The sequence below is a fragment of the Plectropomus leopardus genome, chromosome 3, assembly GCF_008729295.1.
Source record: "Plectropomus leopardus isolate mb chromosome 3, YSFRI_Pleo_2.0, whole genome shotgun sequence".
NCBI lineage: Eukaryota > Metazoa > Chordata > Actinopteri > Perciformes > Serranidae > Plectropomus > Plectropomus leopardus.
The window spans coordinates 17517800-17544767 of record NC_056465.1 but is presented as its reverse complement, the minus strand read 5'-3'; the positions used below and the strand labels follow the sequence as shown (position 1 = coordinate 17544767).

Below are 26968 nucleotides of genomic sequence, written 5' to 3'. Positions count from 1 at the left end.
TATGTTGTCCAAAATCATGACAAAAAGCCATAGTATGTGTCCAAAATCATGATAAAATGTCATAGTATAGCAGCGGTCCCCAACCTTTTTAGCGACATGTACCAGTTTCATCTGAGACAATATTTTCATGGACTGGCCATCAAGGAGTGGGGGATAAATACGACAAAATAAAATTATACAAACGGCATTAAAACAAACATTAAGTGCATAAAAAATACAACTTACCATAACGCTGAATCAGTGGGAGCCCTGGGCTTGTTTCTCTGCAAGGAGACGGTCCCATCTAGGGGTGATGGGAGACAATAACACCGGAAGTGTGTTCCTTATGTCCGTAATTTTGTTTTGGTTGCAGTCATTGCAGAAAAACCCACTTCACACAGATAGGATGTTGGAAATGGAATCTCAGGGTGTTCTGACTTGAGTTTAGTCCAGAAAACCGGCAACGTTGTTGCTTCAAATATACTTTTAAGGCCACTATCATTTGCAATCTCCAGCAGTTAGATATGTGATCCTGCACTCAGTCTCTTGCAAAATCCCCGCTAATGTTTGAAACGTCAAATGTCCCTCTGTTCACTCGTCGTCCGCACAGTTCCAGATCTCCCTTTAGATGGCCATCTTGTGCTCTGCGTGCATTTCCTAATAAATCTGCTCAAACTGACGCAAGTTAAGAGCGTGTGCTTGGATGTAGTTAATAACTTTAATTGCTAGACTCACATTCTGGCGCAGCTTCCTTAATCCGAGTACGCAAACCTGAAATCCGTCCAGCTATAGCAGCAGCTCCGCCCGTGCATACGCCCACACAAAAGGATTCAGTTTTCCGTATATATAATTATTTAGACAGTTGAGTAGTTCTGCGGCTGTTGTGTTGGTCGGCAACGATAGTGGACATAACATATCCTCATGCGCATCCTCCTGATATATATGTCGTACAACAACAATTAGCATTGCCTTGTTGACAATATCAGTAGACACCTCTACCTGGATTGCGTACCATGGTGAGTCACTAACCCTCTCCATCAGCTGTGTCTCATTATCCCCTGCTATTTCGTCAGTTCGTGATGGCGCTAGCCGAAAGAGGAACCTGTGCAGGCTTTTTAACTGCAGCCGCTCCTAAAAGTTCATGGCAAACGTCCTTAGCAGCTGGCAGGAACCACCAATAGTTAAAGGTTTCTTAGCCTTAGCAATACGGTTAGCCACTACGCATGATGCTCTTAGTGCACTCACAGACGTTGTTCCTTGTTGTTCGCGTTTTTTTTTTCTTAAAAAAAAAAAAAAACTCCAAATGCTTGTGTTGTAATGCAGGGTGCCTGGTCTCCGTGTGGCGAAGCAGTTTTGTAGGCTTCTTTGCCTCGCTTGATAGCGTGACGCCACATAGTATGCAGAGGGCGTTTGACGCGTGAGAATCACCTGTGGTGATTAACTTGTATTTTAAGTAGTACTCCTGGTATCGTCTTTTAAATGCAGCTTTCTTTTTCCTGGCAGTCGTATGCTCTTCTTCTGTCTCCTCATTGAGCCCTACTCCTTTGCAAAGAAGTTCTCCAAAGACGTTTGTTTCTTACTCATTTTCGCTGGCTTGTGGGCGACATTTTGGGGTATCACGTGACCGAGACAAGCGTCTTGACTTCACGTATCAAACAGGAAGTGCGCCAGGCGTTGATGCAGAATTTACATAGTGGCTGAAAGTGGAATTACACCGTTCGGGTCGCTCACGTGACGCAAACTGGCCCAGAAGAACTTTTCCACATTGACTCACATTGAGAAAGAGACGTCTGTAAATCAGTAAATATTTTTTTTGTGAGCGTCAAAACCACCACGAACGTCTCCTATTCCTGTCTAGATGTAAACCATCCAGTTCAATGGCATTTGGGCACACTGCTCGGGCACACTCGGCCGCATTCGGATTTCAGATTTCTTACTTTTCTAGCAGTCTTCAGTCTGTACAGGAAGTCACAGAAGCACCCACAACATGTTCGATTGGATTCCTATTCATTCAGATCTTATCATGTCCGTTTATCAGTCTTTTTACAGTCTCAATGTAAACTTTTCAAATATTATACAGGCAATCTGTGATTTCATTTCATGGTTAAACCTTCATTTACATGAATATTAATGTATATCAGCATTATATCAATTTGCTGCTTTATATAAATCTGCTGAGGGTAAATACACTCGGACTACATCAATAGGCTAAATCAAAACCATCATAACAGCATTCAGTACACGTTTTTCTAAGAGTCCTCACATCCCACTTAGACATCTGACCACAAGTTGTGCTGTTTAATCCTTAATCCTTCTTTTCTTTCTTTTCTCAAAATCATTAAAATACTATACAATTGCATCTGTATATTTTATGATGAAAGTATTTAGCTGGGACTGCTAAACATCACCATCAGTCACAACATGTACTCTGTTTACAGAAAACCCTTCAAATATGACAAAGACATTTTGTAATAATAATTTTGTAATTAAATAATCTCTGAAATTCAACAAAACTAAAAAAAAGTTAATCTGACGTTTCATATTGGTGAGTCAACATCTGAACCCATCAGGTGTTCGATCAGCTGAGAGCCAGACCTTAGCAGTTGGCAGAGAGCAACTGCGTGGCCTGGCTCTAAAATCTGTTGCAACCCTGAAATCGCGAGATGTCAGAGCAAGTCGGGCTAGATTCTGACACAAATCTAACTGGCATGCATTGGTCTTCGATTGCTGGTGATCAGTACTTCACAGAACTGGGTAGGCTGGGTAGAAATTGGTTGGTGAGACACCTAGCTCCCTTCCAGGGGCCAGATTTGGCCTGCGGGCCACAAGTTAAGTATCACTGTATGTTTAAAGGTTGACTTACTGTCCATTGCAGTATTTTTCTACCACTTCATTCTTGCCATAAAGTGATGCCTGTTTGCTTTTGCAGAGAACAGTGAACTTTGACACAAAGTGATGTGTGTCCGGTCTGTGAGGCATCATTGAGATCAGACTGTGGTAATGAAGCAAGTATTTGCATGAGTGAATGTGCATTGTGTGTGTGTGCGTGCATGCATGCGTGCGTACGTGTGTGTCCCTGGAGCAGGTGGATTGCAAGGGCCGGTAAAAGACTGTAAAAGCACATGCGGACACACTGACACTCGCAGCACAGAGCAGATCTCATCTAATTAAAAAGCACAGCAGTGATTTCAGGGGCTCTGTGAAAGAGAGATTGTGTGTGTCTCCCTCTGTGTGTGTGTGTGTGTGTGTGTGTGTGTGTGTGTGTGTGTGTGCACGCGCGCTTTTGCATTAGGTCGCTGGCTTCAGCATGATCGCCCGTCAAATGAAACAATGTATTCTGCGGGACCTCGGGGTTTCCATTTGAGTATTCAGACCCGGCACTGCAACGAAGTGCGGCTGTTTTATGTGAAAAAAAGTTGATAATTAGTCCCACAGTGACTGAACAATGAGATGGAGAGAGAAAGAGAGAGGGGGGGGGGCAAGAGAGTGTTTAGCACACTTAATGCTCCAACCTGACACTGTCTGGGAATCATTGATCGATTGTTTATTTTATTTTGTTTTTTCATCCCCTAACCCCCTTCTCTTCTTCCTCATCCTTCTCCCGCCTTTGAATGATCAGTAAATTAAAATCAATCGACTTGTCTGATTTGATTTGCAACAAAATTAAGAAACATTTCTCAACCTGAGTTTTTTTTTGTTTTGTTTTTGTTTTTAATTCAGGGTTTACAAACGGGAGCAGATATCACACTATTGTCTTTTGTGCTTTTTCATTTTTGGAAGCCCTCATTCATTATTTTTTCAAAAGGGGCTCTGGTAATAATTAGCAATTAAAATGCTGTCTTTTTTCCTCACTTTCCTCTAATTAGCTTGACAGAGACATTGGGTACTAATTCTCTGTAGTTTCCCTCATCAACATCCACACATACACTCATCAAACTCCCCTCCACATGCATACACTCTATGCAGACACACACAAACAGACACAAACAGATAACGTCTTTTTGAGAAACCATGGCAACACGTCACATGTTTTGGCTGTGATCTGGGTTCACCTTGTCATGTTGCTGCAAAATTAAGTACATCAAACTCAGACAAGGCTGTGACATTGCGGAATTGATTATTGAGCAGCATGAGCATATTTGTGATAGACTGTGTCTGTACTGCAGAGAACACTTGGCCTTTTGTATTACACATTTTAAAGATATATTAATTCCATGCATAAAAAGTAAATTTGTAAAAATGCTGCATATCCTATAATCCTTAATACAATTTTCAGGCTTTTTGTTTGGCTTTGAGTTAGAGGATTTTTCATTCAATTTTCATTTAATCTATGTCCAGTATACGGTGGTTAGACACTATGGCTATTAACAAAGCTATAATCATTTCATGACAGGTATGATTCCTCACACTAAAAGATATTGTATTCCAAACAGTAATTTATGAGTTGACACTATGTCTGTGGCCACCATTTAGGTCATGTTTTTTGTATTTTTCATTCAGTTATGTATGTATATTTCTGATCATTTTGTGTCTCTTGGATGCCTTTCTACTTACAATTTGGCACATGAGATACCTGGCAATAAATGTCCAAAGCACCAAAAAAAATGGATAGAATAAGGAAATAGGAGCAGGGAGCAGAACCCCTGCAGAAAAATACACCTTCACACATTTATAGTTGGTCACAAGTGATTACAGAGAATGAAATTTTAGGAACATTCATTTTATACCTTTAATACATAGAAGATGACAAATCTGAATAAAGACGAAAAATTAGGAGTGAGGAGGAAGGTGGTGCTTTTCTGAAATCTTTGCCCTCATCAGCAGAACTCTTTGAGCAATTTAAAAAGTTTGGTTACATTTGTTCAACCTGCAGATGAAAACAAGTCCTTTATTTTTCTTTCTGACCTGCGTAGGACGTCTGCATGTCAAACCCTAAAGCCCACACTTAAGTGGATTTGCTTATGTAAGGCTGTATCAGTACTTCTCGGAGGTGTTGGTGTGAAAACCAGTTGAGGAGTCTGATAGGGGGTCAAACAGCTGAGTGGTAGCAGGAAAAAGCACATGTCATGTTTGTTTGTACCCTCCTTTGTCACAGGCCGCAACCCCTCCCCCCTTTCCTGCCCTCCTTTTGGCCTTATTTAGCCCCCCCCGTCGTGTCACCCAGAGGTCAGGGTGAGCATGCACACACTTCACACCAGCTCACACACACACATAGGCAACACAAGAACAGACAAATACACACACATACAGATTGTAATAGCATGGTAGAGTGCATCATAGATGGAAGTGCCTTGAAGGACCTGCTTCTCATTCTCTAGACCTCATTAGCTGCTGATTTATCTCCCCCTCCTTCCTTCTAATGCTCTGAGTTGGTGGAGGGTGTGTGTCTGTGTGTGAGTGGGGGCAGGGGGTACTGTGTGAGAAATATGTGTATTTCCATGAAGTCGTGTCTGTATGTGTGAGAGAATGGCAGAATTGGCATGAAAGATGGTATATTTTAGTGCACGCTGAAAAGTGTGTGTGTGTGTGTGTGTGTGTGTGTGTGTGTGTGTGTGTGTGTGTGCGCGCGTGTGCGTGTGTTGGTTTGGGGATATCAACTCGACACAGGGACTCTGTCATTCCACATTAGCCGACTGTGAGCACACTCGACCCCAGGTCAAACAGATTAATAAAAGATTACACACACACACACACACACACACACTCTCTTTTTTTTTTTTTTAACATGTTTTTATTAATCAAGAACCATGCATAAAAAACATTAATTTCAAATGAGAAAAGATGATTCATGCCAGATTTAGCTGTTAACTAGATTACATCTGCAGTCCCTGGGCAGGTACAAACAGAACAAATATCTAACATTAAAAAACACATATCACACATGATAAAAAACATTACATTACAATAGACCAGTGGTTCTCAAACTTTTTTCCCCCTTTGAAATATTATCAGCCAAATACCCCCTGCACAGCACAAAACATTTTTGGTAGAAAAAAAAGAGGTACAACACAGTGGTGTGCCATCAGTGTCTGATTTGTTAAACAACATTGTAACTGAAAAACACTTTCAAATTTGGGGGTTGCAACTCGTGGACATAAATCCCATTTAAACATGTCATTTTCAGACATTTTTTCAACATACTATATTATGATGTTTTTAGCCTTATTTTCTACACGGTATAATAAGACGTGTCTCCACAAGTTATGTCGTTTCCATCCATTTTGTTTTGATATGTCAAAATTTGACATTTTTTGACCTCCTATACTGTGTTGTTTTCAGACTTTTTTTCAGCATGCTATACTATGAAGTGTCTCTATAAGCTGTAATATGTTGTTTTCAGCTATATTTTTGACATGTCAAAATGTAAGATTTTTCGACACACGATACTATGTAATTTTCAGCTATTTTTTGGTCTTGCTATTTTTTGGACATGCTATATTATGATGTTTTTGGCCTTTTTGTCAGCATGGTATGCAATGAAGTGTCTGCATACTGACGGTATTTCATCAGTTCTGGTTTTGCCATCTTTGTCACTTGTCTCTCCGTGTCATCAGTAGCATTGCTGCTACGCTTCAACCTTGAATCCATTGTTTGTGACTTGACGGCAGCAAGTGATCGATTGACAGGTGATGGCATTTGACAGGTTGCATCAAATAATTCTGGTTTGGGATGTCTGTTTTTTTTAAGGATTTTGAAATTGATTATTGAGTATAAAATTCAGTTTATGAACTTACATTTATATTTATAATGAACTTTTTATTGTATAATTATTTTTTTTAGGAGTTATGCGTGACTTATGCATACATTTTTTAAAAAAAATCTCACGTACCCCCATTTGAGAAACAGTGTAGACAATACAAACAGAAACAAACACATCAACATACATTCATAAAATCTGGATCACGACGAAATTAGTGCTGACATGTCTGGTTACTCAATATACATTTTCTGACACCATGGGAGAAAGTCTGATGGTCTGTGCCTGTTTTTAGCTCAGTTGGAAGCATATTCCAGTGTCTGATGGATGTAAATGAAAAAGAAGATTGTGCAAAGGCACTTCACCACAGTGGGATGCTAAGATCTGAGTTCAGAGCAGATCGGGAGGTACTGCTCATTTGCTCAAAGTGGTGCTGAAAAAAGCCCTTCAGTGGTGGAGAATTAGTATTGTACATTATTTTATGAACTCATTGAAGTTCTGAAAACAATATTAGATTCTCAAAGCTTAAGAAGTTATATTTAGACAGTATTTCACAATGATGATAATTTTATGATTTCCTGTCAAAAACTTTTAAGGCTTGTTTGAACAACATCTCAATTGGAGTGTCAGGAGGTTTGGCTCAGTGGGTAGATCAGATGGTTAGTGTGCCTGAGGTTGCTGCTTCAAGTCTTATCTGGGATGGGAGACAGTTGACCTTTATGGCATAAATAATATAAAATATTGGCTGACATATCTGACTGCTCTGCTGATATAAGTCATCGATGACGTACCTTGCAACGAACACTTAAGACAGTTAAAAAACACACAACTGTCTCCTTGTCTCCTGAATTTTCATATACTGAATACTGAATTTTCCCTGCCAAGAACTTAGTTGATTATCGGCCTGACTCATATGTCACTCGAGTTTTCGAGAGATGTCACTGCCGATACTGAATTTTCAGTTTCAACACCATATGACCCTTACATCAGCAGAGCAGACAGATATATTAGCCGATATTTTATTTTATTTATGCCATTAAATATAATTTGGCTGTAGATTCATATAATTTAGACACTGATTGTGATATTACAGAACAAATAAAGGCACATAAAGTTGAGTGATATATCGTTTTAGCCGATAAATCAGGTGAAGTTGTCCCTAAACATGTAAAACCAGTATCGGCAGATGTGTCTATCGAAATCAAGGAATATCAGTAAAGACTAAAGTAGTCTTGTATATGTATCGATTTTGCCAATTCTGGCATTACCCGTTAAATTTCAGCCATGGATTTTGTACTGCTGCGTAACCGCTTCACTTGTGAGGCTCAAACTGCCAACCTAGGCCGTCTTTTCCCCTGAGCTACACTTCAATTATTTATGCTATTTTGGGTATTCCCTTTGCCCTTCACATTTGGACAACAACCTTTAAACTCATCTGTCCCAAATAAGGCTTGATCCCGCAACCTAAGAGACAACAATCAGCTGTCTAACGCACTGAGCCAAACCTCCTGATACTTTAACTGTTTTTGACATTCTCTTTCACACTCTCGTTTGGACAGCACTCTTTAAAATTGAATAAAGTTCAATCTCGCAACCTTAAACACTCTTAGAGCTAACACTTCGACTATTTTCAGCGTTCTTTTTAGTTCTGTAGTTTGGACAGCTGCTTGTAAAATTCACCTATCTTGGGTGAGGTTTGAACTAATGATCTCATAGTCTGCGGGCAAGTCCTCTAACCAGCTGAGTTAAATCTTCAGACAATTCAACCGTGTTTTAAGTTGCACTTCAGACTCTTCTCTGGGAAGCGGCCTGTAAAACTTACCTGCCCTGGAAAAGGTTAAAACTCAACATTCAGGGTTTTTGTTTTGTTATTAATTAATTTATAATTCACATTAAATTTTCATGCTTTGGTCTACAAATTATTTACACCAAGATGACGTGAAATTTATGTACCCTCCAGTGTGATCTAGTGGCCACTGGAAGTACTACATCATGTGAAATATCTCACTCCATATCTCTCACTCTCTGCTTTTATTATCCGACTTCACAGAAATGAACGACCGCTTTAGCTGGAGTTCCCCAGTACCCCAACATACGTGGGGTGCGAGGGCCCTTTCATCGCTGCTTGCAACTTTAATTTGCCTTGGCCATTCTTAGTTCTGTGGTAACTTTATTTCTAAGACTTTTGTACATTAAGCGGTCTGTTTCCAATCCTGATTTTAGAGATTTTTTAAGAGCTGTACCCCTCTTTTCATTAATTGCCATAAGATATTATTAAACCATGATAACGGTTGTCTATCCATCTGTCTCTGGGGATTTGTTTTTGTGTATTTGGCTGTAATTTGTCTTACTGTAGACCTTAAATCACACACACACATGCACACAGAGAGCTACGACGTGATTAAATATTCTGCAGCCCTGTGCTTCGTAATCATGACAAGTACACACTGCGCTCTAGTCCACCATTATCCATTTAGCAAATTTTTGTCTTGTCTTGCAATAATCTGCTCAAACCCCCAGTGAGCTTATTATTGTCAAGGAAAAGTGCTTATAGCTGCGCGTAAAGGTAGGATTTTGGAAAGATGCAAAATGTATTTTGAACAAGGAATTAATAGTGAAAAAAAAAACTTCCCACCAAGATGGATTCCTGCATTTTTATTTTACCCTGCAGTTTAAGTGATTAATGTTTTCCACAAGATTGATGCTTTAAAAAAACAACAACAACAACAGCAAATTTTACAATAATAATTACGACACATTCTCCTTTGTTATGATATAAAAGGATGGTGAAGGCATTAGGTTAGGGAGTAGCTCTGGTGCTAATATGACTGTAATTCTGCCCTACATAATTTATTGACTCCTGAGGGAATTAATCTCTCGAGATAACCTTTTTTTTGCCTTTACCTGATTACCTCTACATCGCACTCTCAAGAGACAATTCAGAGGAGAAAAGGAAAGAAGGGACGGATATTTCGTCATGCAGTGCATTTTGAAGTCCTCTTTAAAAGTAAAAAAAAAATGAGCCAAAGATTTCATGTTGCAGCACATTCCCCTGATAAATGAGAACACAAATTGCTAAAATCTTTCTTTCTTTGAAATATGAACTTTTATGGTCCATTCATTTGTCTCCTTGAGGATACTGTGGCACTATAAACTGTCTAGTTATAGTTTCTGCCATAAATAAGTTTGAGTTAACATGAGACATTAAATGCAACCTGTTATGCTTTTCCTTATTTTCTTAAATGTGTATATATCATGTTAAAATGTCAGATGTTCATATTAAATATGACCAAAGTTATAAATAATGAGACCTCTGGCCCTTCTCAATTCTCTCTTTCCAATGTTTGTTTGGGGATTTTTTTTTACGCTTTTGCAACAAGCTGGCATCAGCTCATGACGGATTTCTTCATATGGTCATCTGCTTCAGCCATGCTACTGCAAGTGTTTACATTATGTAGCCTACACTGCTATATGTAGCTACCTGCTAACATCAGGGAAACATGTAGTCTTTGTTGAGCATGTTGTTCATTGTAAGACTGTAAAACTGATGTGTAGGTTAATCGTACTAACTAAATTCTATTGATGTGGACAAACACTGCCTGTAGGAACTCATTCAGCTATTGTGTGAGACATGATGGCTTGTAATTATCTGCCATTATGTCCATGTTTAGGTTCTGTTATTATTTTTCACTGCTTTGTTCTTATACTTCTCAATAGCACTCAGTGATTGAATAAGTGTTTTCTTAATCTAACTGTTTATTTTGCTTCCTCCTGTAGATGTGAAGAACCTGGAGAACTTCCACCTGGTAGAAAGCGTCCAGGAGCAGGTCAACGCAGCGCTGCTGGACTATGTCATGTGTAACTACCCGCAACAAACGGACAAGTTTGGCCAACTGCTGCTCCGGCTGCCAGAGATCCGCGCCATCAGCCTGCAGGCCGAAGAATACCTTTACTACAAACACCTGAATGGCGATGTGCCCTGCAACAACCTGCTCATTGAAATGCTTCATGCCAAGAGAGCTTAGGAGGGGACTGCGCTGCTCATAACGCAGCTATGCAGACATCCTGAGAGTTTTGCTGCAGCCGAAAAAAACTCCAAATAACCAAACCTCCAGTTCAGACTCGAATGATGACCAGGAGGATGGAAAGCAGAGACAGTTAGCAACTCTTGTTTAGCCTATATTGAGCTCATTTTTGATCTTCAATTTACAACTTGGAGTACAGATTTGGACACATCCACAAAGACAGATAATGTGCACACACAAATAAGCATAAGGATCCCTTTATCATGAAAAAAAGTCTGAATGAAGATCCTCAACTACACAAAGACAATATTAAAAGAAAAAAGAAAAACACTTGAAACAAACTGCTTTGGCACGAGATGGGATCTACTTGTCTGCACAAAAACAGACTATCTAACCGGCAGGCTGCAACTTAAAGAATTAACCATCCTCAAGTGTTTTAGCACTGGTGACATTGTGAGAGGTTTTTGTGCTGAGAAAGGAAATGGAGTAACACCGCCCATCTTTCACAGCTTTGTGACGACTAAAGCTGTGGCTTATTTTGGTCGACCATCCTCTGGTGTGCTCTCTCACTGAAACCGGCTTTTAGCTGTCATTGGTACTGTAAAGACAAATGGACAAGCAGTCACCCGACCAGAGACTCTTACCTACTGTCATGTGTTTTTTGAACTCACAAAAGACGCCTGCTAAGGCAGCTTGATACTGACTGAGAAGGGAGAATTGATGTTTAAAAAATAAACGTCTAAAAAAGGAACATTCTTTAATGAACAAAATGATAAATAGGCCAATAAGAAGAAAAATAATATGTTTTTTTTTCCTCTTGCAATGGAAGTCATTTGCTCCTCATGGTCACCTTGTGGTTCCCCTTTCTTATTCCCCCTCCCCAAATCATCTTTAACTATGTACCTCAGAAAGACCAGTGTTAAATAAATTCACTTACTTATGTCACATAAAACAATTGTATTTATAGCCCTTTTTTCCTGCAAAAAAGTACCCGCCCTTTTTATTATCTCATTACAACTGGAACAAAACAAAGTGTGATTCTGGAGACGGAGAAGGATTGACCCTGCCTTTGTCCGGAAAGACCAAAGCCTGCTGCAGAACAGAAGAAGGAAATTACAAAAAAAAAAACCCTTAATAATCAGTATTAAGAGGAAAAAAAAAAGATTTGTGATGTCACAGTTATGTGAGTCTTGCCTTATTTCATTACCATGCTAGCTAACCGTGCAGATGTGAATGAAAATATGTACAAATATATATATAAAGTATTAATGTTGTAAAAAATTTAAAAAAAGAATAATTCAACAGGTGTTTACATTCATGTGTTCATATGGGAGAGAACTGTGATGAAGCATAAATTGCAAAGCAATGATTTCTTAAAAAATGAAATCAATGAAATGAAAAAATAGATCCCTCTGGTTTGCTTTCTTTGGTGTGTGTACAGCGTTTTTTTTGTTTGTTTTTTTAATAGTACTTAAATTATGTCGTGAGACACTAAAATCAAAAAGGAATCACACATAAAATATTAATTTCTATTTGTGTCTGCTGGCATTCAAACATTTGTTTCTTAAGCATTGCTGTAAAAGGGTTCCGTTTCACTTCAACCTTTTTTGTAGTCTTTCTCCTTTTTTATTTACGGTGCTTTTACCTTTTTGATGTACAGTATGTCACTGGTTACGCTTAACAATGAAGATAATTTATTGCGTCTCTGGGTTTCCATCTTTGTGTTACATGACGTGAGGTGCCTGCGCCAGAATAAATTTGTTTACTGTAGCATGTTCTTGTTTTGTTTCTATTAGTAGTTCAATGATGCAGGTCTTGAGCAAGATAATAGGCTTTCAAAAGGAAAAGAAATCACACATTGTGTTGGTCTTAAATGTTTATGCAAGTCAGTGCATTGAAAAGAGTATTGTATTCAAGCAAGTAGGTGTGAAAGGTGTTTGTGCCACATCAGTTTTTCTTTTCAACCTGCATCATTGTTCTTTCCGGTTTGCTCTTATACCAAAGACTGCATCTTTTCCCTCCTGTGAGTTGTGACTTTTCGTATTGTGTCCAAAATGAACAAAAACAGACTTTTTTTTCCTTAAAAAAATGACAACCTTAATTATTTTCATGTGAAGTTTTTCACATGTACTGTAGTTGCTGTTACTGTTTTTCTCCACAATGTCCAAACACCTGCCTCCTACAACAGCCTGTGGTGTTTATTTGTTTACCTGTCGACATTTTGTCAATTAAGTCATAGAACGATCAAACATTTTTCAATGGCATGCTTAATGTACAGAAAGTTCACTTAAAATCCCATGTCACCCAGCAGTTCCTGGTCCTGAGCTCCATTGTCTGACACCCTCGTTAATTGCGTCTATTGACCAGACAATCTTTTATCACCCACAATTTATGTGTTAAGGTTCTGCAGCCGCCTTGGACTTCCCATAACATCCAGTCAAACTCGACACCACATGCAACCGACACAGTCATGCACAATAATGTGGTCATTGTAGAAGTCCTATTTTTTTACTGCATGGTTGATGAAACTACTGCAGTCCTGCTCCATCCCAAACAGGAGCTTATTTTGAGATGAAGTTTAGTAAAAATTTTGAGAAACAGTTTTCTGATCTTCAGTTGTTTACTTTACAACAAACCAATCCTGTTTATAAAGAGTAACTGTCTAGACAGACTTGACTGCAGAATAAATTCTTTATCAAGGACTTTCACAATGACTACGTTGGTGCATTCACAAGCTCATGTACGCTGTCAACACAATGGATGAAAATGCTATTTCCCTCCTGCTTGTCTGACTTTTGCCCCTCCTGCTGACATCCTGATTGCTCCTATCACCACCCCTGTCTTGGGGAGTGTCTCTGAGGCTAATTGAATTTTTCGTCATATTTCAATAAATAATTATTATGCTTATAACACCAGATTCTCGCTTCCTGCACACACTAACACTGTACAGCTCTTTTACAGGTTTTTCTTTTCTTTGTTGGGTTAAAATTAATAACTCCAAAATCCATTGAATAACATCAGATGAGATGCTGAACAATGATACTCAGCTGTCCTGCTTCATCTTATATTTTCCAATGCTATTTAGGGCATCTACCAAACTTCATTTCGTAGTTGGGAGAGAAAGGGAGATGTGATAAAAGGGTCCACCTGTATTAAATGTCAATGTCATGGGTTACAAATACACCCAATTTACTCAGTTTATTTAACACATTCAATACTACCGCACATTTTACTGCACAATATACACTAATGGTTTCACAAGCAAATGTACAGCAAGTGAAGCCATGAAAGAGAATATACCATGGAAAACACGCAAACATACTAAATGCAAAAAACATTTAACTTTTAGTTAACAAAAAAAGGAAATAAAGGAATTTAGCTTATATTATGTATCTTAAAACGTAAAGGCAGAATGAGCCACCTGGAAATAAAAGATTTTGAATTTTGAAAATTGAAAAGTTAAAGTGACAGTCCACAAGAAACCATTTCACCAACTCTGCTGCTTAAAAAAAAAAAAATTACTCACAATATTAAACTACAATCATCGTCACCAGCTAGGTCAGTCAACATGGACGAGGCCACAGCTTTTGTCAGGGCTGCGAGGGAAACAGGAAGCTGTAAACTCCAGCTCCATGGGAACATGAAGACTACAACCAGCCGGCAAGGCATCCATCTCTGAGGGAGGAGGTCCCTGGATTGGAGACAGGGATTGGTAAGTGGGGAGTGTCAAGTCAAATCAGGAAAACAATATTTATTTTCAGAGTAATAACACAAGACTGAAGGTGTGAAATACACTTACAAATCTGCGAGAGGGTGGGACAATTTCTGCTTTGTTTTAGGGGAAAGTTACATTACAGAATAGAATATTTGTAATCATTCAGTGAGTTTACATGGGCATGAATAACCTGTTTATGATTGTGTTTTTCGGATTATCCCATTTGTGTGTTAAAGCATGTAAACACAATATTCCATTCATGAGAAACCCAAATATGCCAGCTGGACTACTCAGAAGTAACCTGGGATATAAACATGGAAAGTGAATAATCTGATTTCTCTGTGCTCCTGTAAACACAATATCCCAAATATGTTGTTTACAGGGATAAGCCTCATAAACAGGTTATCCTTGTACATGTAACCACACTCATTATGTTTTTATGGGTTTTATTGAAACACATTTTGTCACTGAATTTGGTTAAGAACAAGTCCAAAACTCCCCTTGTTGCAGGTTAAATGACACTTTGTATTTCAACACACTGTCTTGTGTTATACTGTTTTTACCTTGTTTTTATTTTATTCTTCAAGATTCAGTAAGATTTTTCTCTCTGATCAATGTTTCATTAAGATAAAACCTGACTCTTTGTATAGGACAGTTTTCATCTGAGTCTTTTGTTTTAATCTTGCTATCAAACTGCCTCAGTTAGAGTATATGACTTAATAAAAGTCTTTTTAAATCATAACTTGATATAATTGCAAAATATTTCCAACAATCAAAGAATGGGGTTAAAGTCAAACCCTAAATCATTGTTGAGTGAATAAATTATCTCAAATTAAGGTATTCAAATGAAACCTTTAAGCCTAATATTGAAAATGATTTAATATTAAAAGTAATTAAAAATTAAATGGCAGCTGTGTTCAATCTGTTTCAACCAGTCATCCCACAACCTTCAACTGCACAAACTTTGGTGTTAATACAAATCCGAACTTATTTATTTAAGCATACGTCTGCAATTAAAAAGTGATTTCTGGTGTGGGGTTAATGAATGATCTAAAGACCTTTGCTTTTTTAAAAGGTACACTTTAAAAAAAGGTACACGTGAAAAAATACATGGAATCATTTGTTAACAATGAATCATTTTTCCTTATTTTATTCAGTATATTACATTACACAAGACATGACATCAAACTAGACCGACTAATCAGAAGTTAAACAACAGCATAGTCATTTTCCTTTGAATATTCCAACCTGCAACTACCTTTCTCCCTCTCAGATACACAGATGTCTTCTACTGTTTTGTTTAATACTCAGTACATTAATGTGGAGGGTAAAATGTGCATTTTGCTATTTTGAAATAAGCAAGGTGTTGAAATGTTGGCTGTTCTATTACTGTAAAAATGGTCTCTATAAAGTTGATCTGAACGAACTGCAGTGCAGCAGAAATTGCTGGAGTTTCTGTATATTAAATGTATACTCTTAACATATACAGGATTTTTAGAAAATTGAAATCCAGCAAAGATGGCCAACAGGTTTCTTAAATGTCTCCTGTAAATGTAGTAACAAACTAAAGTTTTGTCAATCTTCCTTTTTCATTTTTTTCTCATGAAACAAATTATGTGAGGGATTATTTGATTGCTGAGCCGTTGATGATAATGTTCTCGTGCAGCATTAAAGATGCTGGTCACAGTAAGAGGCCAGCTCGATCCCTGGCGCACAGCGTTGCAATCCTCACTTGGAGCTTGGCTTGCAGTGCCTGGCCTCCTGTCTGTAAATGTGTTAAACCTGCTTTCACTCGCCCTGAATTTGTATAAATAATGTATATACATTTATCCACAGACTCTAACAAGTGCAGCCTCAGGTGAAAATACTCAGAAATGCATGCTATGCGCATCCCCGAAGGTGGACATCAGCTCCAAACCGACCAACTCAAAAGATAACCACACAGAGAGCAAGGGAGAAAAAAAAAACAAAACACAAATGAATAACTTGCCAAAAGCAACATAAATACACACACACCGCTTCTCTCTCTCTCTCTCTCTCTCTCACACACACACACACACACACACACACACACACAGATGCAGTGCTGTCAGTTTCTAAACAAGTTCTCCTTTCCGTCACACAAACAGCCCCAAGTGGTGTCTGCCAGTGTTATGTGAAGCTTTTAAACTCTGGAACCACATCACTCGTGTTTACCGAGATGCGCTTGTATGTTTCCCTGCATTGTCAAAGCACGGTCAAAGAGAAAAAGATTGAGGGCACAAGAAAAAACAAAAGCTTTTGGAAATGTTCCAAGATTGCAAGAAAAAGGTGCAACTGAACACTGGAATAAGCCAGTTTGGTATTCAGTCCAGTGTAAGGCAGGACCGGAGGCTCAAGAGGCCTGAGAAAAGCACAACCGGTCCACATAAAATGAATACTCGCCCAGCGCCACATGGTGGCAAAACTGGTGGAATAATCAGTAAGGATAACCCATCACACCAATCAGTGACTTTATATTAGATTGAAACATTTTGAACATATCATTTACTGTAAGCACAATCATAATTCCTCCTTATGTAAAACTTTTTTTTAAAGCAACCATGACAAGATTGAACACAACTTAATAACAAACACCTGATTCTGCATGCCTGTGTATATTGTGTCAGTCTAGCTCATTCAGCTGAATGTAAGCTACAATTATTTAACCCACCTCTTTATTCAGCAGATCAGAGTTGTTATTTCATTTTATTTTCTATTTATTTATGGTTTTGACATGGGGGAGAGATAGGGGTATGACATGCAACAAAGATCCAAAGGCAGGAATTAAACCAATAAACCTGGGACGTTGCTGTTGCGTTCTGTAACCACTCTACTACCAAGGTGCTCCAGCTCTGAAATTTTTCACTGCTGAACTAAGAAATTCCCTCAAAATGAAATAACTTTCTCGCAAATTAATTTAAACCCCAGAGACCATCTTGCAAAGGTATCAATACAGCAACGCACAACTTACAACTAATGTAAGCCAGGGCTCTTCCTACCCCCCATTGATCTGCACATCCATCTTTAAATTCTATCTTAATTTTGATCTCAACTATACATCTGTAAAGTTTTATGGCTGCTTCCTGCACAGTTGCGATGCTACTGATATGACAAAATCTGTCCACACAGACAGACAAATAAACACCTGGCAAAATAATGGCTTCTGTGGTAGTTGCCACTACAGTGTGTGTCTTCGGGACCACATCTTAGTACTACTACCACACCCACACACACACACACACACACAGATTCACAAAGTGAAAACAAAACCAGCATAATTATCGCATAAAGCACACCATTTGAAACAAGTGCTGCCACCAGAAAAATCACTTTGCCTGTAGTTATGCAAAATTCAGTTCAAATTCAAAAACACTTTATTCGTCCCCAAGGAGCAATTCGTAAGGCATGCAGAGCACTAAGGTAAAAAACTATACATAATGACAATGACCTAAAAGACAATAAAAAACAAATAAATGAATGAAAAATAAAAAATAAATTAAAAAAAAAACAATAAATAAAGCTGCAATAAATAAAAAGCTGTAAATATTACAATTGAAATGATAGTAGTGCAAGTTATGATCATACTTCTATTCTTTATTAGTGAGTGACCATGAGCTTTTACTGGCACTGTAGATCAGGCAGCTGAGATAAAGCTAATTTTGGCAGTGGTAAAGTTTATGGTATTTAATCAGATTTTATTTTTAATTTAAATATTTATTCATTTATTTTTGAAAAAAAAGATGAGACTTTCAGTAATTATGTATGTTGGGTTCTGATTTCACAAATACACACTGTAAAATTAACTGTGACTGGACGTTTATTGAAATTTTGCCACATATATCAACATACTCTATAGATGCTAATGGTTGCCTAAAAAGTACTTGGAGATACTATCAAAAACCAAGGGAAGAACATTGATGAATAAAATTGTTTATTCATCTGTTTTTGAGTGTTAAAACTGGTGGAGGTTCACAGGTGAAGAACAAGGAGGCTAAAAAGAAACAGCACAACTCTTCAGAGAGGCAATTAGCCAACTTTCTAATCACTTGTACCAAACAGCGGCTGGGGGACCCATTGTTTGGCGGTCTGATGGACAAACTTTAAAAATGTAAAGATCAAATTAATAGGCAGGCATTGTTAATGGGAACACTCAATATTGGTATGCAAAAGCCTCACTGTGGCATGCAAAGCAAATACACTTAGGTTTGGAGATGGAATGGTTCGAAGGCCGCTGCCGTTTCATTTCAAAGCATGCATTATACATCATTGTGCATAAAGAGGAAGCCTACAGCATTATGATGTTTTTTTCCACGATGATTATCCTTTATTAGTCATTAAAAAGAGAGCGCGCGCGAGAGAAAAAATACAACTTTTAAGCACCTGAACCTCGCTGCCAGCATTCCATTAATTGCCTGCACAATGGGGAGAGCCTTTGGAGATTTTTCAATTTAAAAAAAAATGAGGAGCATGCATTCAGTCGTGCTCATGTTATACCGGCACTTAAATCCTACAGAGCTCACATAAAAAAAGGACTCAAGGTTGCATCCGATTGAAAGCCTCCAACTACAGCCACTTCAGAAATCCATTTAGTAAGCGGGGGGTTAGAACATCTAATTCAAACAGAGTCGCCCTGTTAAAACGGTTGCACCAATGTCTTTTAAAAACACACACACACAAAAACACAGACACACACAGACACACAGACACACACACACACACACACAAACACACACTTTCAGGCACACACTTTTCTCCTGTGTTTGCTTGGCTTCATTGTAGGGAAGATGAACCTGGCACAGTGAGAGATGGCACGACACAAAGAATTAATCTTGCCAGACCTCAGCCAAGTGGCGAAGGTGAATGCCTGACTGCATGTGGAATCTTGACCTTTGCTTTCATAGTGCTCTGCAGGAACGTCAAAGGAAGAGGTCTGTGACATCTGTAATAACATGACAACCTGAATGTCACCACACTGTTCATCAGCTGCAGAATCTTGGATGAAGAGAATGTTTTCTCACGAAAAATTCCAAAAGAATAATTATATTTTTGAAAGCAGAGGCAATAATGAAAATCTTTCAAACACTTCAATTAAAGGAGTATTTCACTGTAGGAAAGATGGTCTTTTCATAAAACTGGGCTGTCTATGCAGTAGAAAAATGTAAATACTTTTGAAATTGGTGCTACATGACCAGAGAAAACAGAAAGAGGACTGTGGCATTTGCTTTTTCACAAGAGGCAGAAAACCTACAACTACCAGAATGCACTTTGCCTCCCCGAACCAAAAAATGCTTCTGCTACTGGGTGACTAACTGCGAGCTTGGCCATTTTTCCATGGGAAAAAAATATGGCGGAGGTCTGGGAACAATCATTCTTATATAACAATGAAACAATAAACTTACGTATGTTTCTGAAAACAATTTTAGGCAAAAAAATTAGGCAACACAGTTACAGAATCTTGGTTTACATTTTATCAGCATAGCTTACTTTTACTGTTTGATTGGACAGTGTTTTCGGCAGGCCCCAAATAGATCCGCTCGGCCTTGTGGCTAACTTTTCCCAGTGGACACTGCTATTGCAGCGAAAAAATCCCACCACGACCCAGAAAGCATTTTTCTCATAGGCTACCATTGTAAAGGACCATTGTAACTCCTAGAACTGAAAACAGGGACAATTATTTTTGAGCCCTGGTGGTTTTACATTTATAAAACTTTCCTCAACCTATAAAAAGTGAATTGCAAATCAGTTACGTCATCATGATGTAAAGTCTATGAGAACTTGCTGGCAGGTCTGCTGCACATATTCAGTTGGCGGGATACTACGGTAGTAAACGTAAGCGCCAGACGAGCAACTCCATTGGAATGAAGGAAAGAGGAAACAGTATGGTGCCCACTTAGTGTTCACAAAATCTTGTATTACAGCCAAATAGTGCACTTCAATAAGTTTCTGAAGATACTTTTGGCGAGAAATAGAAAATACAATGACAAGGTCTTGGTTTATATTTGATCAGGACTACTTAGTTTTACAGTTTGATCAAAGATAGGTCTAACTTTGAGAGAAAAAGAAAGAGAGGGGCAAGTCTCTCTTTCAATCTGCTTCTATACTCTTTGTGTTCATAGGAATGGGCATATGAAAGTGTGGAAGTGCAATCTGTCGTTTTAGTGTTTGACATCATCTGGTGGATTTCAGCGGAGAGAATAGCAGGGAGATCTGGGTGCAAGTAAGATGAAGGTAAGTTTGCCATAGTTATTAAACACGTACTGTCCACATTATCATCATTCAAAGCTGGTTAAAAATTGGTTAAGTATCTGTTCAAAGCAAAGACAGTAGGGCAAATTCGGTAGCTATATGAAGTGATGTTTCATTTGTTGAGAAACTGATGACCGATCAAGAACCTGCTGTTATCACTGCAGGAAAATCATGTATCACTTCTTTCATCAACTTTTCCTGGATAAGACTGCACACTGTTACACAACAGTATGGCTTTCTTGATCTCAGAAATCAAGGTGTTTGCAACAGCTGCTTCAGCAAAGAAAAGCAAGCTATAGGGAATCAGGACGCCCACACACTGTCATTATTTGCTTATTTATGTACTTCTCGGAAAGCTTCAGTGTACAACCTCATACACCAAGTATTTACAGCAACAAAAGTAAAGAGGTTCACAACCTGAGAAGACACCAGATCAGACTGACTGTTTATCAAACTAGACATTTCAAGTAGTTTGTTTTTTTTTTCTTTTCCTAAATGGTTTCTATACTTGAACTTACATGATGTCTTTTAACCGTGGGCACAAACAAACACACATCTTAAACTATGTCTACGACAATATAGAAGTTTAATTACTACAACATTACACAACATTAACCCTCCTAATTATAGTCCTTCACAAAAAAGTATTAACGCTAAAATAAAGATTTACGTCCGAACAATGTGATCAACACGTAGTGTAGACATGTATACACACAGGCTATTTTCTGAATATATTTAGACATTAATTTTTAAAGATTTTATTATGTTACAGGCTTAAAGGTCTAGTATGTAGAATTTAGTGCCATCTAGCAATAAGGATTGCAGACTGCAAACAGATGAAACTTCTCCCATGTGCCAAGTGTGAACAACAATAATCAGTGTTTATTGTTCAGGAGATTTTTAGCTGGGAGCAGAATAATCCGAAGAGATCTATTCCCTTACAAAACAAACGCACCAGGTTATCAAAATGGTAAAAACACAAAATAAAGCAGTTTCACATTGAAAATCAGTGTTCCTCTGACACTGTTTGGCTCACTGCAGAGAGGCTGATAGCCCAGCACCTGGTAATGTCTGCCCACACTCTTTTCTCTTAAGTTTATTTGTGTTCACAACTTCACAAAATATCCAGAAGTTCAGGAGGTTATTATTGAAAGTCGAATTATCCACAGAATTCTCTTTCTCCTCAAAACGCAGAGACCCTGTTGTTTAAACTATTCAAAAACACTTTACAAGGCAGTTTCATCTTAAAAATCAACATTTTTCAGACAACGTTTGGCGAGATGCAAATGGACTGCTAACTACAGTGGCTGATGCTAAAATGCAAAACTGTGAATGGCCCTTTTAGAGCCAGTATTTGGTTTGTACATTCTGGGCTACTGTAGAGACACAGCACTACAACATAGTCAACTCCATGGACGAGGGCCTGCTCCCATGTTGATATAAACAGCTTATTCTAAGGTCACAAGAACACAACAATTCTTATTTACTGTTGATAATACACTAAAGAAAACATACTTATGATATTATATACCACTGCTGCCAACGTATCCCCCTAAATCCTACATACCTAACCTTTAATGGAACACCAAAACAAAATAATCTTTAACTCATCACCATACCTTTATGTAAACAAGTGAAAGGGTTAGAATATTTTCTCAGTTTTGTGTGCTCACTTACCAAAAGTTATGAACAATGAACTGTATATCTAACACCATGAACTGGGGCATGCTAGTGGTTCCAGATCCCATCACATAAAACCATAACATTTTAAATCTCACAGGACCACCAGCAGCCTTGAGCTGTAACCGACTCACGAAGAGCCAAGGAACCAACACATAATAGGACCATCACCAAGTACGCACACACGTATGTGTCGTACTCACATATATGGATCTATTAAGTTATTTACAAGCAAAAATAAACTGAAGTGAGAGTACACAGACTAATGATACCCTTTGTGCAAATATTACTGAGCTGACAGGCATGCCCAGTGTCAAACAAAGGCAGCAAATAAATCATTTGGCCAGCACCGCTTTTACAAAAGACTGAATGCTTTCCATCAAGGCCCTGTGCAATTTCAACCAAATGCCTGAGGAGGTGAGGTACAGTATTTAAAAAACGCACGATTTACAGACTGGCCTTAATGTAAGAGTTTTTATTGAACTGTCTTTACTCCTGAACTGTCTTTAACATCAGTGTTTGTTTGCAGTCTTAAGCTTTTTGTTTTCTGCTGCAAAGTGCTACATAAATGTTGCAAAAACAAATGAAGAAGTACATCTGCATCACAAATCAAATACTGTATATCCTTGAGTGTACTGCATTCCATACCGATGACAAAAACAAAAGATTCGGCTTCAATTAAGTGTGTGTGCCTATGCTAATGTGTACACGTGTGTCCGCAGATGGATGTGAGTGCATGTGTCTCTGCACATACATCTGCAGGTCTGTTGGTGAGATCAATATCAAAACCCTTAAGACGACTGAATCAAGCAGAAAGAAACTTTCCTTTCATCTCCCCCTCTCTCCGTGCCTCCTTTCTTTCCTCTTCTGTTTCAGAGCGCTACAGACAATTGCTGGCAGGCCTTCAGATGCAAACAGCTGCTCTCAGATTGTCACTGTGATGGGAAACTGATTATTTAGTCTGCTGTCCCCCCGTTGGGACTGCAACAGTTTCTGTAAGCTACTGAGGACTCTTAAGAGGCTGGGTCCTTTGCCAGAGGCAGCAATAACACCGTAATAGAGGCTCCTATAAATGAACATCACAGACTTAAACATAGCTATGAAAAAAGGAGAGCGTGGGCCTCAGGGAAGATCTTTGGGGAACATCCCCTCAGCATCTGTTTGGAGCCATGGCTCTGTTTTAGAGAGGCCAGAAGTTAAGTGTAACAGGGAAAAGACTGTCTCTCATCACCTGGAGTTCTGGATTTGTTGAGCTGGTGTTGATCAAGCTAGATTTGACAAGGCCTGTATCTGCTCTTGATAATCAACAATTCCCCATCACATTAAAACATTAATCATGTAAGCGTTTTATTATCAGGATTCTGTGCTCTCTGGTTGGGGAGCTAAAAAGAAGACGTCTTGGGTGTACAGGCTTTGAGATGGCTGGCCCTCTTTTGGATGTCATTGACGTCTGGTCTTGGTTGCCACAGCTGCAACCCACACCACCACTAGACCATGGCCCCCTAAATGGCCTTGTTTGCTCTGTGTTTTGCCTCTTCAGATTCTAAAACACTTCATTGTTTCAATCCAACTAAATTCCCCAATCACTGAATGGCCTTCCCACTTCATTCAAAGCCACCCCATTAAACTCTCCTCCTTCAAAACTACCAATGATGACACATTATCTAGTGCAGGCTTCACCAAATGGCCTCCCACAGTCCAGACCTGGACCAAGTCACGGTTCTATTCATGTCCAAATTCTGATCAATTTCTCACAATATATAATAAAAATAAGGTAGCATTGTATTTTTCTGATGGTCGCAGCTGGACCATGTTAACAGAGCATTAGCTTCACTCAGTTGAGCAAATCATATCGATTGTTTGCTCCATGAAGACAGTATGGAGATAATGGTAATGTCTGAGCACATTATAACACATGAAAGACTTTGTCCTGATTGGTGATAGTTAACCAACCTGTTTTCAACATTTTTTAGTTATTTGTTTAGGGATCATGACCTTCAAAGTTTTTTCTTTCATGAGGACAGCAAATTTTTTAAATTCTATGCAATGGGAACACCACGTACTTGCACTATGCTAGAAATAGGTGTGCAATATTGCGAGACTTTCACAGTACGAAAAGTATCTCAGAAAATATTTTGTTTTCACTGTATTACAGAATTGTTTTTTATTAAATACAAACAGAGGGCTTAGTTCTGGTTAAACAAATCTTCCCTATCCCTATCTATCCCTATAATTAAGACTTAAAACCATGTTTTAAATGGAAGTATGTGTAAAAAGTCTCCTTTTTAAAAATAACTCAAATTAAAGTGAGATTCTCCATCCAGTTGCATTTTTTTCCCCAATATCGTAGATAAGCAAATGTAAACTGTTTGATAATCGTCAACTTTCCTATCATGGTATATCTTAAAACCGGTATATCGGTGCAACCCTAGCTACAAGCACTAGTAGTGTGACAAGGAATGTCTACTAAAACACTTTATTTGTAACAATTTAAAAAAAATCATGGTTGGTAAAAATTGTTGGTTGCAAATTTCCAACTCTCTAAAACAAAAATGTAAAAAGGGACGGCACAGCATTGTTGAACTGACAGCACACAGTGCAAGATTGACAGTGTGTGGGCGGTCCTCTGGTAGAGCTCATGTTAACTGGCATTTGACAAGTTCTCTCTCTGGGAATGTACCAAAGCCTAGCAGTGCATATCAAGCTCAGAGTCTAATATGAGGTGAGTGATGTAAGGTGAGGTGAGACTGTGTGAAGCCTGAGGCTGAACACCAAAGCACAGGGCAGCGGACGGATCAATACCAGCTCAGACACAAACAAATGAAGTCGAGGTGGTAGGCAGCAGATATGACGCCTCTTAGGCCGCGGCTTGTCATTCCTGTACACACAAACACATTTATTCATAACAATAATGTTTTTTTACATGAAAAATAATGTGTAACTTATTATTAAGTATGTGTATTAACTGCTTGTGATTGGATAAGTAAAAAGCAACACTTGATTTCAGAGTGTTTGATTTTTCTTTTTTTCTTTTCTTGATTTTTGTGTCACATATCTGCACAATATGAGGAAAATATGCAATAACACTGTTGAAAGTCACAATAATGATAAACAGATAATAACTTCTACTAAGTTCTAGAGCTGCAATGATTAGTCTATGAATTGATTATTTGTTAGACAGAAAATTGACCAGCAAATAAATTGGTTATCAATAAATGTTTAAGTCATTTTCCAAACAAAAATGCCAAAATATGAGATACTTCCAGGTTCTTAAAGATAAAGATTTGCATTCCATCGTTTTACATTATTGTACATTTAATATTTGATGAAGTCATTTTAAGCTCTAGCCTAACAGGCTTTTTTTTAAATTAATGTTGTGGAAATCAAAAGATGAATCTATTAATTGAGGAAAAAAATAATCTACGGCCTAATCTGTGACAAAACTAATTGCTAGTTGCAGCCCTATTCCATTCCTCCTTTCTGCTGCCTGCAGTATAGTGCTAATAAATTGCTTGTTGAATTTAAAAAAGAAAAAAGAGAGAGAAAGACAGAGAGTAAGAAATTAAATGTTTTTTTCATTGACAAAATTGGACACAAAAGGCACCAATAAAAAAAGAATGCTACATTACATTTTAAAGTGCAGTTTACTACTGATACTCTCTTCCTGAGTTCAATTTCGCAGTCTTTTGCAAGTGTTTGAAATGTGTGCATGTTGACTTCACAATAACCAAATAGCCAAAGAAAAAAACAATATATTGTTCAGCTCTAGTCACAACCCAATATGTCATCGTCTGAAATGCAACCCCTCACCAGTTTTGTATCCACTCTGACACCGCTGTCAAAAAAAGCAAAACGATGAGCGCACATGTAAAAGTAATAAGAAACCTAAACCACTCTTGCTTTGTAATACCAAGCAGTCGTATTTCACAGTATTTTCATCTTATTGAGGGGGGGGACAGACACACCCAGTGTAGCCGAATCAGAAACAGACATCCACAACTGATAAAAATGTCAGTTGGAATTTGTAAAAACTCATAAATAATGGATGCTCCAAGTAAGCAGGGGAGCATCTTCAATGAGCCCAGAGTGCCGAGCATGCTTTCTCATCTCCAAACCAAGGAGCCATCCTAATGACTGTGCCCGGAGACCTTGGGGTCTTCGTCAGCTCCACCCCCCCAACCCCACCATCGGACCCCCCTCGTCAGGCCCATCTATGCTCCCAACCACTGCATATCGTACAGAAGGGAACATGAGCTCTTAAATTAAACATTCACAGCAGCGGCTGCTGCCTGTTTTAGGCTAATCAGCAGAAAATGAAACAAACAGGGTGCCTCAGGAAGATCCATGTGTGTGCAATTGAGACATTTTTGGGGGGAGAGTGGGTGGGTCTCTTAAGTCTTGCGGAGAGCAGAAAACGCAAATAATGTCATATCTCCTTTTTCTGTGTTTTGTGGATAAAAGAGGCTCTTATTCAATGTTATCCATTTTGGCATGTTGGAAGAACCAGCAAAGGATAAGTTTATTTTGTGGACATATCTCTTTCCATTTGTTGAGAGGGAGCGACGGATGAAGATGAAGTGAGAAAATTGAAAAACTACAGACATT

The 26968-nt window shown here is 38.4% G+C and overlaps 2 protein-coding genes across 4 annotated transcripts in view; one reads left to right on the top strand and one right to left on the bottom strand.

The window, feature by feature from the left end:
- nr5a2 (nuclear receptor subfamily 5, group A, member 2) overlaps window positions 1–12471 on the top strand; it is an 85699-nt gene extending 73228 nt beyond the window's left edge. For both annotated transcript variants that reach the window (XM_042515786.1, XM_042515793.1), the window contains exon 7: window positions 10454–12471. In XM_042515786.1, coding sequence (XP_042371720.1) covers window positions 10454–10701 — 248 coding nt within the window. In that variant the 3' untranslated portion in view covers window positions 10702–12471. The remainder of the gene's footprint in view (window positions 1–10453) is intronic.
- Window positions 12472–14311: 1840 nt separating this feature from the next.
- Window positions 14312–26968, bottom strand: part of LOC121965627 (adhesion G-protein coupled receptor D2) — a 99473-nt gene continuing 86816 nt past the window's right edge. For both annotated transcript variants that reach the window (XM_042515762.1, XM_042515775.1), the window contains one exon: window positions 14312–14392. The gene's annotated coding sequence lies outside the window, so the exon portion shown is untranslated. The remainder of the gene's footprint in view (window positions 14393–26968) is intronic.